The 15404-nt window shown below is 45.0% G+C and overlaps 1 protein-coding gene across 1 annotated transcript in view; it reads left to right on the top strand.

The window, feature by feature from the left end:
- The window catches only part of pax2a (paired box 2a), a gene marked incomplete at both ends in the record, with an annotated part of 45270 nt that extends 31342 nt beyond the window's left edge, over positions 1-13928 (top strand). Inside the window, one exon of the mRNA XM_083658221.1 lies at positions 13789-13928. Coding sequence (XP_083514347.1) covers positions 13789-13928 — 140 coding nt within the window. The remainder of the gene's footprint in view (positions 1-13788) is intronic.
- Between the last annotated feature and the right edge of the window lie 1476 nt (positions 13929-15404).

The following is a 15404-nucleotide window of genomic DNA, read 5'->3' as shown; positions in this document are numbered from 1 at the left end:
TGGCTGTCGGCGGGTGAGCCCATCCAGGAGACAGGAACATGACTTTGTGCTGTTTCTAATGAGTGAGCATTGATTGACTCCACACAGCCTAAAGAGATTTTCCTCCAGCACGTTCCAGCTCAAAGCAGGCAGGCGCTGTGTGTGTGCCGTTACTGTACCATCGCCCGCAATTACAATAATGAGCAGCGCTTTAACTGGGAGAAATGCAGCTGCTGCGTTCCTCAACCCCAGGCCTCATTTGCCAGGGCTATATTGCTATTATAGCATCTCCATGCCTGTTAGATCAGTCACCGGCTCACACCCATCTCCCTTCGCCAGCTGAATTATGATGCTTTTTCAACGGCTATTGTGCCACACATTGTGTAATTAAGCACTAAATAATGCCTCAGAGCTGATTATGTCACTCTCAGTGATGGGCAAGCTACTTGGAAAATGTAGTAAGTTAAGCTATCAGTTACTCTCGATTAAATATAGCTAAACTACAATGAAGCTATCCCCAGACAAATGTAGCAAGCTAAGCTACCAGCAACATGGCAAAAGCAGCTTGCTACATCAAAGCTACTTTTTTCTCACATTGAATCAACTTCATGTCAAAGAACAACTTTCCACCAAACAAATAGGCAGGCAAAAAAAAAATCTAATTTTGATTGTTTATTATATTATAAAACACAATGATGGCTCTGCCATCTTTCAAAGTTCGTTGCTGATGTGACTTCGCCAGCACATGACATATTTTGCCCTACCCTTAACCAATCGTCAGTCTTCATTGCCTAAACCCAACCCAATCAGAGGCAGAGTAGTGCCGGGTCTTGCTGAAAGAGAGGCAAGGATGCTAAAAAGCAAGGATGAGACAACACTTGTTGTCCGTCATAATGGAACTGGAAGTGCTTTATTGGCTACACAGGCACACTTGACATATGCAATGTCTCCTCCTGTTTAATCTAAACCGCAGCAGAAATCTCCACTGCATGCTTTGCTCATGGATCTTCTCTGGCGAGTAGCTTGTAACTTTTGCGCGAAGCTACAAGCTACTTGGGTCTATAAATAGCTTAGCTACTGAAAAAGCTACTTGGTTCAAAAGTAGTGAAGCTACCACCAAGCTACTGAGAAATGTAGTTAAGCTATGTAGCTTCGCTACTTGTAGCAAGCTACTGCCCAACACTGGTCACTCTCCAAGAGGGCTGAGGAGCTGTGGGGGCTGTGTTTGTGTAGGACTATGTGTTGGGGGTAACTCATTACAAAAGTAACAGATTACATGTAATATATTACTTTTAGCAGTAACTCAGTAAATATAACTTATTACTTGGGATTTCAGTAATATTATACCAGTTACTTTCTCAAGTAACTCAAGTTACAAATTGAGTATTTCTTTTTATTATTAAATCAATGCACATATTTTAAAAATATACAATCATTTCCTAATCAAACTGTGTGTTTTTATGCAAATAACCACTATAGATGACAATGACAAAGGAAAAGAATAACATTTAGAATTTTGGATTGTTTACACTAGGGATGGGCATTTCTAGCAAAAACACTATTCGAAATTCGCTGGCCAAAGTCGACTTTTAATCGAAATTCGAAAATAAAAATAAAAATGTAAAAAAAAAATTTTTTTTTTTTTTTTTAGTGAAATGTTGCATTGTCTCCCCTGATTCTAAGTCTAAGGCTTTATTAATTAATAGAAAAAGCTTCTGCTGTGGATTTTTAGCTCAAACAAGCATTGCACCACTGAAGTAAAGAACATGTTTCATGACATTGACATTTTCGAAAATAAAAAACAGTTTTGACAATCATGAGTGGTTCATTAAATATTTAGTAGGCTCAGGTCTGAGTGCCAAAGGGGTGCCAAAGTCACCCCTTCTCCCTGTTCATGGGATTTCATCCGCCATTCATTTTTCCATAAACCTTGCTTAAAATGCTTATAAAAATTGTTTTACTTGCTCAAACCAAGCGATTCGACTATACTTAGAATCAGGGGAGGCAATGCAACATTTCACTGACAAAAAACAAAAACAATTTTTTTTTTTTTTTTTTTTTAATTTCGACTTTCAATAATAAAAGTCGACCTTGATAATAACAACGATTATTCGAAAATTCGAAATTCGATGCCCATCCCTAGTTTACACTGACTTCAAGACAGTTGACATTAGTTTTGGGGATGGTTCCGGGGTGGCGATGTCATTCTGCTGCTGCTGTTGTTTTGGTGAAAGTAATGCAAAAGTAGTGTAATAAGTAACGAGTTACTCTACACAGACAGTAATATTGTAAAGTAACTTATTACTTTAAAATGAAAGTAACTAGTAATATGTAGTATAATACATTTTGAAAGTACCTTGCCCAACACTGTAGGACTATGTGGGTGTGCATGCATGGGGGGGGAGGTTTCGGGTGGAGGTTGGGGAGGAAGCCGAGGGGGAAACCAGAGGCCAAAATGTGCAAAATGGGGTAGCATTGACCCCACTGCCCCCTTCAAGTGGAGAGATCTTCTTCTGTCTGACAGAAACACAGCCTGAGGGGGAGGGGGGGGGGGGGGGGTTTGTTAGAGGCGCGCAGAGCCCCCGACTGTCCGCGTAAAACAGTGCGCTCTAATAGGAGGGGGGTGGTGGGGGGAGGGGGGGGAGAAAGTGGGAGGCCAGACTCACCAACCCCCACCACCACCTCTGCCTGGCTCCCCCACAGCCCCCCCCCCCCCCCCACACCCCCACGCACACTCCCCCTGCCCCTCCCCTCCCCTCCGCCCCCACCCCACCCCAACACCCAGTCACTGTCAGGCCAAACACATGATGAATTGCCCTGTCAACAGAATTCATTCAGGGACCAATTAATTCAGCAGAAATGAACTAGAGCCATCAGTCGCTGAAAAACTCACTGCAACGAGAGCAAAGTAGCCGCACTTCGGAAGAACGAGGAAGCAGTAGAGAGAGAGAGAGAGAGAGAGAGAGGGAACGAGGGAGAGAGGGAACGAGGGCGAGATAGGTTGGAGAGTACGGCGTAGACGAGAGGGCGAGCGCACGAGAGAGCGAGAGAGAGAGAGAGAGAGAGAGAGAGAGAGGGGGGAGAGAGAGAGAGAGAGAGAGAGAGAGAGAGAGAGAGAGAGAGAGAGAGAGAGAGAGGGAGAGAGTGGCCGAGAGAGGGAGGAAACTAAAGGGAGAGGGAGAGCGTGCTGGAAGTTAGTCTGACAGAAATTGGTCATTTAATGCTTTAGCGCACTGGAGACAGGCCCTGTCATAGACGGAGGCATGGCAGGGCCTCCCCTGATATTTTATTTATTAATTATCCCTATGCAGCGAGGGGGCCTTCACTGTCGACCGTCCAGCCTCCCGTCGACAGCCTGGCTCGCTGTCATCTCCTCTCCACAAACAGATCCTTTAACACCGTGCACCAGGTTAATGGAGACAAAGCCAATATCCAACCAACCTTGCCTCCTCGCTCAAATACAGTGTTCATCTGTACCTTCTCCAGGTAATTATGTCTCCCGCCATCTTCCTGAAGATGTCGTCGAGATGCTAATAAACCACTTCAGAGCACGGCGGCGTGCAGAACACGTCTGACCTCTCACCTCGCCCGCTTCACGGTGGCTCCGCCTCCTCAGGAGGGCGGCAATTATTTACACCTTATTGGGGGCCGCGTGTCATCGGGAATAAACATATTTTAATGGTGGCTGCGTACAGTATATACAGTACAGTATATACAGTACTGTATATACAGTACTGTATAGTGCGTAGGGAAATAGCTAATTCCATGTCATGGTTTTTATCCCCCAGATAGATCAACGATTGCTGTCTCACAAAACATACAGCGTAGGCTATGCACATCTGTGGAGAATATGGGCTTTCGAATGAGCCGATTCAAACTCATCGTTCCGCATTGATGTAACAGGATTCAATGTCATAATTCAGATATTTGTCAGCTCTCACATTTCATCTCAGTTTCCTTCACATCGTCAAACAGAATTCAGCAGAACCGCTCCGCGTGCTTTGCCAGAAGCTGTTTTTTTTGCTGCGCGGTGACAGATTAGCGCTGTGAAGGGCGATATCAACACCGGCTAATTAAGGTGTCGTGTGATTTTTGGGCTCGGGATCAAGAATCTGCTGATTCATCCCACGGGTGATTATGATGTCCATATGGTCAACGTACAGCGAGCGACGGACGACACACGGGGGGAAACACAATCGGCCCCGCCCGCGCGGGCGACCGCCAGCTTTGCCAAAAGTTTGATCTTGTCTTTTGTGGCGGGCGGTGTTGGGTGGTGTTCATCAAGGCTCTGAATTATTAACGCCATCTTTTCTTTTAGCCCGGGATCCTCTGGTGGAAAACAGGGGGATGAGGGGCAGCTGGGAGGCTGCCGTCGCACTGCGCTGCCACTCTTCTCTGACATCAGGAAGTGAAACCCAACGCCGTTTTTCCACTGGGGTGTCGTCAGGACGAACAAACGCGTTTGACGGGAGCAGCGTGCACCTTGGATGCCCCCTTCTTAGTGACACTTGGGTTTTCAAGGAATGATCGCAGTCTGATCTGTAACGCAAAGGTGATGTTATGCTCCGTGTTTGACCGGGTGTTGGTGTCAGATACTTTCCAGGTGACGTCACGCACAGATACACTCTATCTCTTTGCCAGTCGTTTACAACAGAGCCGTGTATATTTAGAAGAGTCGCGACATCTCCATTCACTCCAATGGACCCGTTTTTTGACTCTCAAGAGTTCCAGGAAGTAAGGTCCTGGATTAAGCAGCACTGTCGAGTTGCAGCAAAATGGACAGTTTGTGTTGTACTTTGAAAGTTTTTTTTTTTTTTTTTAAAGAATCAAATTGTACATGATCAGCTTTATTTTAGCATTCAAAAGTAGCGCGTGACCCCTTCCTGTCTGTTCATTGGCTAATGAGTCACGCATTTTGGTCCTCCACTGATACCACTCTCTCTCTAAATTGCTCTGGTTTACAAGTAAGCTCACAGACTATAATAAAAAGGTGTAAACAATTAAGTTTTTCTATTTCCCTCGTTATATTGATGATGAGTTATTACTCCGGGGTCTATAGTGAAGCCTTTTCTCCTTCCTCTCTCCTTCTCGTTCCTCTCGATTTGTTCCTGTACGGCCCTTTTTGCTGCGGCTAAGCACAGTGAAAACACACTTAATAGACAACGCTGGCATACAAGCCAAGTGAACTTGACAAATGGAATAGAAAAGCTAACAGAGAAGAAAGAGGTGCTTAGGCCAACTGTCACAGGGAAAGTGCTTTCCTGATCTCTGTTTACTCACCAGGCCTGGAACTTGACTTGTTAAGAGAGATTCTGTCTGTGAGTCAGCTGGTTGTTGTCGGCACTATCGCTTGAACTAAAACGAAAATGACGGTAACTCAAATTCCCACACGTATCGATTTTAATGTGTCTAGTAATCATTGACTATGCTGTTCATGTCAACACAACACAATCTTGCTCCCAGTCCCAACCTGTCAAAAAAACAAAAACGACGTTCTGTCAGGCCCCCTTGCAGTCAATTCATAACGGGTGGGGTACCCCCTTTATAACAGGTGGGCTACCCCTTTATCAACGGGTGGGGGTACCGCTATATAACGGGTTGGGAACCCCTTTATAACGGGTGGGGTACCCCTTTCTGGTCATTGACCGGCATGACCACCGACTCGCAGACACCGGCCTGGTAACGTAAAACAACTTGGTTGGGGTTAAGGGTTATGGACTGGATCGGGGTTAAACACGACAACGACAACGGGGTTCAAACCTGGACACGTCGGTGCTCGAACCAGCTCTTTCGTAAAGAAAGTTGAATGTCGGGAGCGCTGCAGGTCTGCCACCCCTCCTCCCCCTCTTCTCCCTAGGGTGACTTTGATGTACTTAAACATCAATCTGTTGGCATGGTCGCCTCGCCCACAACGTCAATGGGACAGGGTACTGGCGTCACGTGACTAGCGGTCACGTGACTCGTGACTAGCGGTCACGTGACTCGTGACTAGCCGTGTTGCCTCGTCTGCACTGTTGATTTCTGACGAGAGAGGGGGGCTACTTTTTGGAATGGATAACAGGTTGGTTAACTAGCTAATTAATTCGTGCATTATTTAATAGTTTAGGGCCGGTTAATGGTTAGGGTGAGCGATAGGGTTAGTTAATGGTTAGCGTTAATAAATATTAACTAATGCTTATTAAGCATGAACTAACCATTAATTTAGTGACCCTGATTGTAAAGCGTTACCAATTGTTAAGTCCCACATGCTTTGTATTTGACCAGGGTGAAGAGGCCTGCTTGCGTCAGCCAATGGTGTCTCAGTGTGGGGACAGCTTATTAAAAGCTAACCGCTAGCTCCCAACAACAAACCACTCAAAGGGACTGCCACAGCACTGCAACGTACTGTAACGTAACGTACAGCAGCACACACACGGTGCTGCGGAACTCAGGAGGCACAATACATATTTCCCTAGTTTAAAGTGGAAGAGACAGAAGAAGAAGAAGAAGAAGAAGATGAAGAAGGAGAGGGGAGGGAGAAGAAATTGCATGTGAACAGAGAAGAGATGTGCCGTAGAATATAATTAATTAAACGAGACTAATTAGGAACATGAGAGCAGGTGCCAGGCTATGAGCTGACAGGGAAGACAGCGAGACAACATGCCAGCACAAAAAAAGAAAAGCACACACACACACACACACACACACAGACACACACACACACACAGACACACACACACATGCGAGTGCACACGCAAACACACACCCACACACACAGAGCTCCGGTTATGGGGGTGTATCGTGACAGGCGCGGGGACAAAACAACTTTCTGCGTTTTGTCATGTGAAAGCCCCCAGGAATACTCCTGACAGGAAGCGGAGACCCAGGCACCGTGGGGGTCTCTTGCCTTTGTCTCACACACATTCTCCTGATCACTTTTTTCTCTGCGATGGTGGGAGGAAGTTTGCACAAGCCAAAGATTTCTCTCCCCTAATTATTTCATCTCCTCCTCCTCCTCTCAGACCTCTTAAAATGCTCCTCATTATAGCCGGCTTGACCAACCTACAGAATGAGGTTTACATTTTATAACTCAGAAATTGTTTGGGAAAAAGTCCACATTGTGTGCGGGGATAAATATGCCACGTTTAATCATTTTTACAGAATTTTTACTGACATTTTGAAATATGTCGTAGATTTATTTCGCTCATCAAGTCAAGTCAAGTGAAAGTTTATTTAAATAGCACATTGACACAACCACAGTTGACCAATGTGCTGAACAGCTTACAAATATCAAACAGACAGATACGGTTAGTAACGAACGGGAATAATAAAGATAACAATAAACATAATAAAAGAGTTAGGCGCAATAAAAAATGAGGTGGGAGGGGCCAAACTCAACTCGAATTGAACGCTGACGAGAAGAGATGAGTCTTCAGCAGTGACTTAAACGAGAACATCCAATTAGTCCAATCAAAGGAAACAAACTGTGCATGTCCATAATTCTTACATTTTTACAATGTAAAACACAACAAAGATGAAGACCAACATGTTGGTGCTGCATGTTAATGAGATCATACAGTACAGCTGCAACGATTAGGCCATTAATTGATTATTTCAAAATGTATCGCCAACTTTTTTTTTTATAATCGATTAATCGCTTAAACAAATTCTTACCAGAAAAAAATGAAGTTCTCTCATTCCAGCTTCTTGAATGTGAATATGTTTCTTTACTCTTCTATGACAGTAAACTGATGATCTTTGGGTTTTGGACGGTTGGTCAGGACAAGAGAAGACATTTGAAGATGTCATTTTGGGCTTTGATCGTCATTTTCACCATTTTGTGACATTTTATGGACCAAAACTAAACGATTAGTTGAGAAAATAACCGACGGATAAATCGATCATGAAAATAATCGTTAGTTGCAGCCCTATAATAGTACAAGCATCCAGCAAATTGTCGGGCATTCAGCACTGTCCTCTTCCCGCCGGTATAACCACCACTGAGTCTATTTCCTTCTCCCTATACAGCAGTCATCAGAGAGAGCAGCAGCCACTGTCCTCTGTGTCAGAGAGAGAGCAGCCACTGTTCTCTCTCAGAGAGAGAGAGCAGCTAAAAATAGGTCAACAAGCCATCAGCGTGCTGAAATGAAATGGGTTTGTGGACACTCTGGTCGCCTGGTCGTGATGATGAGGTTAAGAACTTCTTTGCACATTTTCCCCCAAATAAAAATGTCACTTGTCCCACCCAGCAGCAAGCCACGCCACGCGCTGCTGGGTGCCCGACACAACATACTGTCTGTGGGCTGTATGGAGTGTGTTAGATTGTGTCTGTGTGTATGAAGTGTGTTAGATTGTGTCTTACTATGGAGTGTGTTAGATTGTGTCTGTGTGTATGAAGTGTGTTAGATTGTGTATGAAGTGTGTTAGATTGTGTATGAAGTGTGTTAGATTGTGCACTGTGTGTATGGAGTGTGTTAGATTGTGTCTGTGTGTATGAAGTGTGTTAGATTGTGTATGAAGTGTGTTAGATTGTGCACTGTGTGTATGAAGTGTGTTAGATTGTGTATGAAGTGTGTTAGATTGTGCACTGTGTGTATGGAGTGTGTTAGATTGTGTCTGTGTGTATGAAGTGTGTTAGATTGTGTATGAAGTGTGTTAGATTGTGCACTGTACTGCAGGAGGGAGAACACACACACACACACACACACTTGCAGAGGAATGTGGACCAATTAACTCTATTCTGTAACTTGCCATGAAAAGATGGCCGCCCACTCTTTGCGAGTGCAGCTCTGAAAGAGGCGTCAGACTATTTCCATCACAAGTTACAAATGTGGCGAGTAATGAATGAGTCTTGCTGTCTCTTAGCCTTAAACTGTATACGTTAAGTTAAGTTATCCTTTATTTATCCCCGTGGGGAAATTCATCCTCTGCATTTGACCCATCCTCTACTAGGAACCTTCCTAGAACTAGGAGCAGTGGGCAGCCACTGTGCAGCGTGCGGGGACCAACTCCAGTTCTTTTTACCAGTACCTTGGTCAGGGGCACTGACAGGAGTATTAACCCTAACATACATGACTTTAGATGGTGGGAGGAAACCGGAGCACCCGGAGAAAACCCACACGAACACGGGGAGAACATGCAAACTCCACACAGAAAGGACCTGGGAAGGACCGGGGTTCGAACCCGGGACCTTCCTCCTGTGAGGCAACAGTGCTAACCACTGAGCCACCGTGCCGTCTTTTTATACGCGCCATGGATTGATAAAGTGGTCATATATGCACTGCAACCTTCTCCTGTCAATGGATGATGTCCTCTTGTTAGTGCTTGGAAATATTCACAATGTATTAATAGACTTAAAAAAAAATCAAATATAGCTTCTTAAGACATTTTTTGTGAATTGCTGTATTAAGACAATGCTAAGAAAAAGGACAAATTCTCTCATTTTCACATTAGTATTAATCATAGCACCAAAATAAGCTATTTTAGCTTGAGTGAAACGAGAGACAATGGGAAAACCATATTGATCTAATTGAAGAAGATTCCAACCACAAGAGCTAGATGAGGCTTCATACATTCTTGGTGTCAATCCGAAGCGAACACCAAAGATCTATACAACATCTTGAGGAACATTTCCGTGAATTGGGGAATCAATATGCAAATTGTCCTTTTCATATTGGAATAGCACAAAAACAGAGCTAGAGTATTTTAGCTGGAGTGAAAACAAGGTGAGAAGCGTTTTGATCTAATTGAAGAAAGACTCCACCACCAGCAAGAACTAGATGAAGCCTCAAACATTAGACTCCACCACCAGCAAGAACTAGATGAAGCCTCAAACATTAGACTCCACCACCAGCAAGAACTAGATGAAGCCTCAAACATTAAGAAAGACTCCACCACCAGCAAGAACTAGATGAAGCCTCAAACATTAGACTCCACCACCAGCAAGAACTAGATGAAGCCTCAAACATTAAGAAAGACTCCACCACCAGCAAGAACTAGATGAAGCCTCAAACATTAGACTCCACCACCAGCAAGAACTAGATGAAGCCTCAAACATTAGACTCCACCACCAGCAAGAACTAGATGAAGCCTCAAACATTAGACTCCACCACCAGCAAGAACTAGATGAAGCCTCAAACATTAGACTCCACCACCAGCAAGAACTAGATGAAGCCTCAAACATTGCACCTCGTGTCAATCGCGAGCAAACCAAGGATCTCTAACTAACTTTCTTGCAGAAAATACACAAGACAACAGCGTTTCGAGGGCTGCGAGGGCCCGGAGCCAAGACACTGCCAAGCGGACAGCTCAATATCTAGCCTTTAGTGCGGCTTGTCAATGCAAAGCCCAAACTCAAGACAGAGAGAGATGGGATGGGGGGGGGGGGCTTTTTTAATTATCTGTGGTTGGGTCGGACTGTGCATCATCGTTAGAGAGACTAAATAGCAGTGGTCACTGACTCAGGTAGTTGGTAAACGGGACAATTAACAGGCTGAGGAGGGAGAACTGTATTCAATTTGAAAGCCTTCTCTCCTAATCCATCTCGGGTGATCAGCGCGCTGCTGAGCTACGCCCTTTTACATTCAATTACATTAATCAGGTTATTACCCAGCAAAAAAGTCAACATTTTAATCAAGAACCCGCAAAGTAGGCCGGGACATTCGACTGAGACGGGCCCCTAAGTGACAGTCAGAAGGTCTGGACTGATCATATTCCGCTCAACATGATCTTTTACTCACACAGCAAATGGCACGTTATGCAGATGAAGAGTTATATGTTTTCATATTCATCGGATTATAAAATATTCCGTCTAACCTGTATCTAGAAATAACATCTGCATTTGACAGGATACATGCGCCGGATTATTTCAACGTTGCAAATACAACTGTGAATGAATCCCATCCTTTCAGGTAGTGTATGACATACACTGTATGTGACTTGGCGGTTCTACTGCAAATCCTCTTGCAGATAATCCTTGCAGGGGTGCAAGAAATGTTAAAGCACAGCTGCAGGGTTCGCATCCTAATAGCTTCTCCCCCCCTGACCAAATTTTCTCTTGACAATTGAAAAGCATAATACTAAAAATAGCAATAAAACAAAACAATTCAGTCCATTCAAACCGCAAATAACATTCAGTTCCCGAAATAAACAATAGAATAGAAAGGAAAAGGGGCCTCTAATAGACCCTTTCCACAGCTGCCATTTTGTGTCTAAAAGGCAGGGTAAACACAGGTGCAAGCAACACACTAATTAGGGCCCCAGCACTGGAACACCTAAATGGACTGGGAGTTGGGAAACCCTAATTCATGTTTTGGTACACCTGTGTTTATCCTGCCTTTGAGACACAAAATGGATGCCGTGAAAAGGGTCTATCCCTTCACTGGAACCGTTACTGATAGTAAGTCAGATAGTTTAGCAGCCACCTTAGGGGATCAATAACGTTTTTTCTGATTCTGATTCTGATTGATAGCGCCAGAACTGCGAAACAGGTGGAAAGTCCGCACACACCCCTAACTATCCTGTTACTCTGAAATCCTGGAAACTTGGAAATCTCTGATCTAACACAAGCCATTATTCCCACGTGGATGCATAAATAACGTGTCTAAATGTATGTAGAGCTAGATCCACAGTGGTGACGAGGCGGGGCGTTATTTCATTCACAGCAGAAAAAAAGGCAATTTATATGAATATGTGCTTACTTCACAACCAGTTCAAGTTGACTTTGCTGACTGATTGCTGACTACACAACACAAAGTGAATGTAATTTAGTAGAACCTCTGGCTAAGCAGTAGTTTCTCGCCCTTCCTCTCTCACTAGCGGAGAGGAAATCAATTCTCGACCATCTATGACATCCAGGAGATGTTTGTCTTTTTGCATTTTGGCTCGTTAGGGTTTCCGTGATGGCTGACCCCGGGGGCTGGGGGTTCTGATTAATGGGGGGAACTTCTGGTTGTCCGGCCCATAATGAGAGAAGACAGAGGTTAGAACAGCTCAATAGCAGAGATAACCACTCTTTGATCCAAACAGTCATGCAGAACCTCGACCCGCTGCATCGTCAGAACGTGTCCTGCCAGGACCTCCTGCTTTCAAATCTCTCCTCATAAAGAGAGAGGGGGGAATATGCCTGTTTCATAAGATAGACAGATGAGTGATATCAATTTATACTGTAAATTTTAATTTGGCTGTATTGTACTGATGTTTGTCAGTTGTAAATATAGCTTGCAAATAGCGGTCGTTGCAAACTGTCTCTTTCGGCGTATTAACGGCGTTTCCAGATCAGAGCCCACAGACTATTGCAATACAATAATTGACTTCTTCCACTCAGTTACACACAAACAGTAGCGCGGCGATACAGCATCTCCGCACGTTCTCCAAATATGAAACTGTCTAAGTGCCATTTTTCTGAAGCGCCACTAACAAGACTCCTCTCAACTTGAGATGTCTTGTTAAATTGAGACCTTGTTCCCCAATGGACTTAAATGTAAAACATATCTCTAGCCCTTGACAAGCAATGTTAATCCATTTAGTGTAACGAACTAACACGTCCCTAATTAAAATATGCCTTTTAATGATACATAGTGACATCCTGGAAAACACTGTCACGCTCCCCTCCGTTAATACAGGAATATGCTAATTGCTCCAGTACACCATTGGCGTTGAAATCCCAGGGCTGGTAGCCCCGCCCCCGATCCTCGGGGAGTTCAGGTCGGGGTTTTGAGACCTCCCATTCAAAAGAAGAGAGAGGCCCTTTAACGTCTGTTGTTTTGAAGAATTGTTTGGTGCCGGTAAGAGAGGGGTTTGTGGGACTGACTGACACAGTTGATTCCCATTCATTCAATTTGCCATTCTGGAGGAGCGCCGGTCTCACTCTCCACCATGCACCCCTGCAGTCCACCACCTCCGCCTGTAAGGTGCTAGAGGGCAGAGAGAGAGAGAGAGAGAGAGAGAGAGAGAGAGAGAGAGAGAGAGAGAGAGAGAGAGAGAGAGAGAGAGAGCATCACGTTCCCCCATCCCATCCCGTGGCAGCTCATTTAAAACAAATCAGGCTGATTGGTGAGTTGCTGAGCTCACAAGGAACCAGGTGATGAAGCAATTAAAGCCCCTCTAATTCTTGGGTTGGGGAACGGGCCCAGTAGATAATTAACTATATATAATGAAATCCTTTTGTTACCTCTTCTTTTCTCTACCTCGGACTTTTGTTTCCCATAGTGGAGCGTCTGCTGTTGGTTTGACGGGCGATAGGGGGGACAGGACAGGTCGGTTGTGGGTGGGGTCTGCAGGACCCCTGGATGGATGAGAGTGCGGGCCTTAGTTAATAGCCTCTCTCTGGACAGATGAGCTCCATTAGGGAGGTTAATTTAAAAATGAATGGAGGACAGAGACGGAAAGAGACAAGAGGAGAGACGGAGGAGAGATCTCGGCAGCACAACTGTATCCAGATCATAACAGATCACCGGGCAGAACGAGACACAGGGTCCACACATTTATTTTCTCGATCGAGCGATGCCACTATTTTCACGTGGTCAAAGAAGCACTAATCTGATTGCAATCCGATCATCCCAAAACACATTTTAATACCAGGTGTAAATGGGGTCTATAATCAACCATGCGGTAATTAAATAGAATATTTAAGCCTATTCTCTCACACAAATGACGTGAAACTCAACTTGCACACACAAAACAGGGAAGCCTCGTCCACACACCAAACACACAAACTGAACCCTATCACTTCCCGTCCATGAGGCATTTCTTAAACATTGAGGCATTGTTCAGATGCATGGACTGCAGCCCCCTCTGCCTCCCCTATTTCCATTTCTCTCCCCCCTGCAGAAGGGCTGAATCTGATCCGGAACCAGTGGTGTGTGGATAATGACGGGGTTACCAGGAGCTGGGAGAGGCCCGGTAATTCCCCCCTCGCCGGGGGGACTGGGTTTTTGGGTGGGGTTTGGATGAGCACCCCTGCTCTGTGATGCATGCACTCATGTGAGCTTGTAACAGCCTTACCCAAATCCAAGCCCAGACATAGACACTGCATGTATTATATAGATACAGTAACCAGCTTCAAACATTGTATTGTAGCAATGCTGCTTTTTTCTCTAGATACAAATATATAGAGCTGATGCTGGATACATTGTGTTATTTTGATCGTCTGTAATATCACATCCCGTATGTAATTGCTGCATGTATTTCAATTACAGAATGGAAATTTGACGCTGCAACCCAATCGCAAAGGATACAACGTTGCCATTGAACATTTTTCAGTCCTCCTCTTTACTAGTGACGTGGGCGGAGCCCCAAAAAACCCAGCGTGACCACCGAGTCGGCCCGGTAGCGATTTTTGCGGAGGCGAGTAAAAGAACACAGCTGGGTTTAGGGAACAAAAGCAGCTCGGTTGGGGGTTCAGGTTATGGGTTTGGGTCGAGGTTTCGAACCAGCTCTCTCGTGACGGGAAACAAGTCGGGAACGCTAAGGGTCCGCCACTCCCGCCCTTCCTCGACATACTTAAACCTCAGACTGTCATTAGGATCTATGACGTCTATAATGTTATTATTCACATCATCTAGAAACGTGAAATGCTATGTATTTTTGTTCAGAAATGATTATAATATTACATTGCAGAAATGTAAAATACCAACATTTTATTCTGGCGATTTGGCTGGACAATATGTGCCATTTTGCTTCTGCTCTACAACCTCATAAGAACTCATATCCAACATAAACATCATTGTTATTTCGAGATAATCCGTTTGAATCCAACTCAAATTAAACAGGCATAAATAAAAAGGCCCGCTCCTCACATGTCTTGCTGAGTTCATCATCCTCTCATTGCCCTAGAAGTGGGAGTAACCCAGCTCAACCTAAGGTCACGGAAATTAGCATATCCTCCGGCGAAATGGTCAACCGATGTGTGGGCGTCTCCCCAAGGGGGGTCACCTTCTACATCAGCGCCGAGGCACAGAGAGACCCCCCCCCCCGCGTACTCCAGGGTTAAGTATCTCCACTTCATTACGATAAAGACGTTGAGCCTCTGAACAACTAGCAAAGCAACTAATGCTGTCAATAGGCCTGTCCTCACTCAGCCTCTCTGAGGACCCTCCGCGAGCCGTCATCCATCATCTCAATACTCTGGGCCCAAATCATTGCCGATCATTATAGTCACAGAGAGAGAGCGCCTGTGATTGGCTGCGATTGTGAGATCAGAGGGATCTGAGGGGGTGATCCATCACACCGGGTGGCACGCTAACACCTCCGTGTGATGGGGTTCACCTCCGGGGGTCGGGGCCAGGTCAGGGAGCCCCCTCTCTGGGCTGCGAGGGAAGAGGGCACCTCCACTGAGGATACCTCCAACGCTCCCCCAGTTACACGTACCAAATACCCTGGTGTAGGGGCTGCTGCACGATTATGGTCAAAATGATCATCACGATGATTTTGGATCAATATGGAGA

This window comes from Poromitra crassiceps, assembly GCF_964638095.1.
Source record: "Poromitra crassiceps genome assembly, chromosome: 22".
NCBI lineage: Eukaryota > Metazoa > Chordata > Actinopteri > Beryciformes > Melamphaidae > Poromitra > Poromitra crassiceps.
The sequence above is the reverse complement of the archived record's forward strand: the minus strand, read 5'-3'. Positions and strand labels throughout refer to the sequence as shown.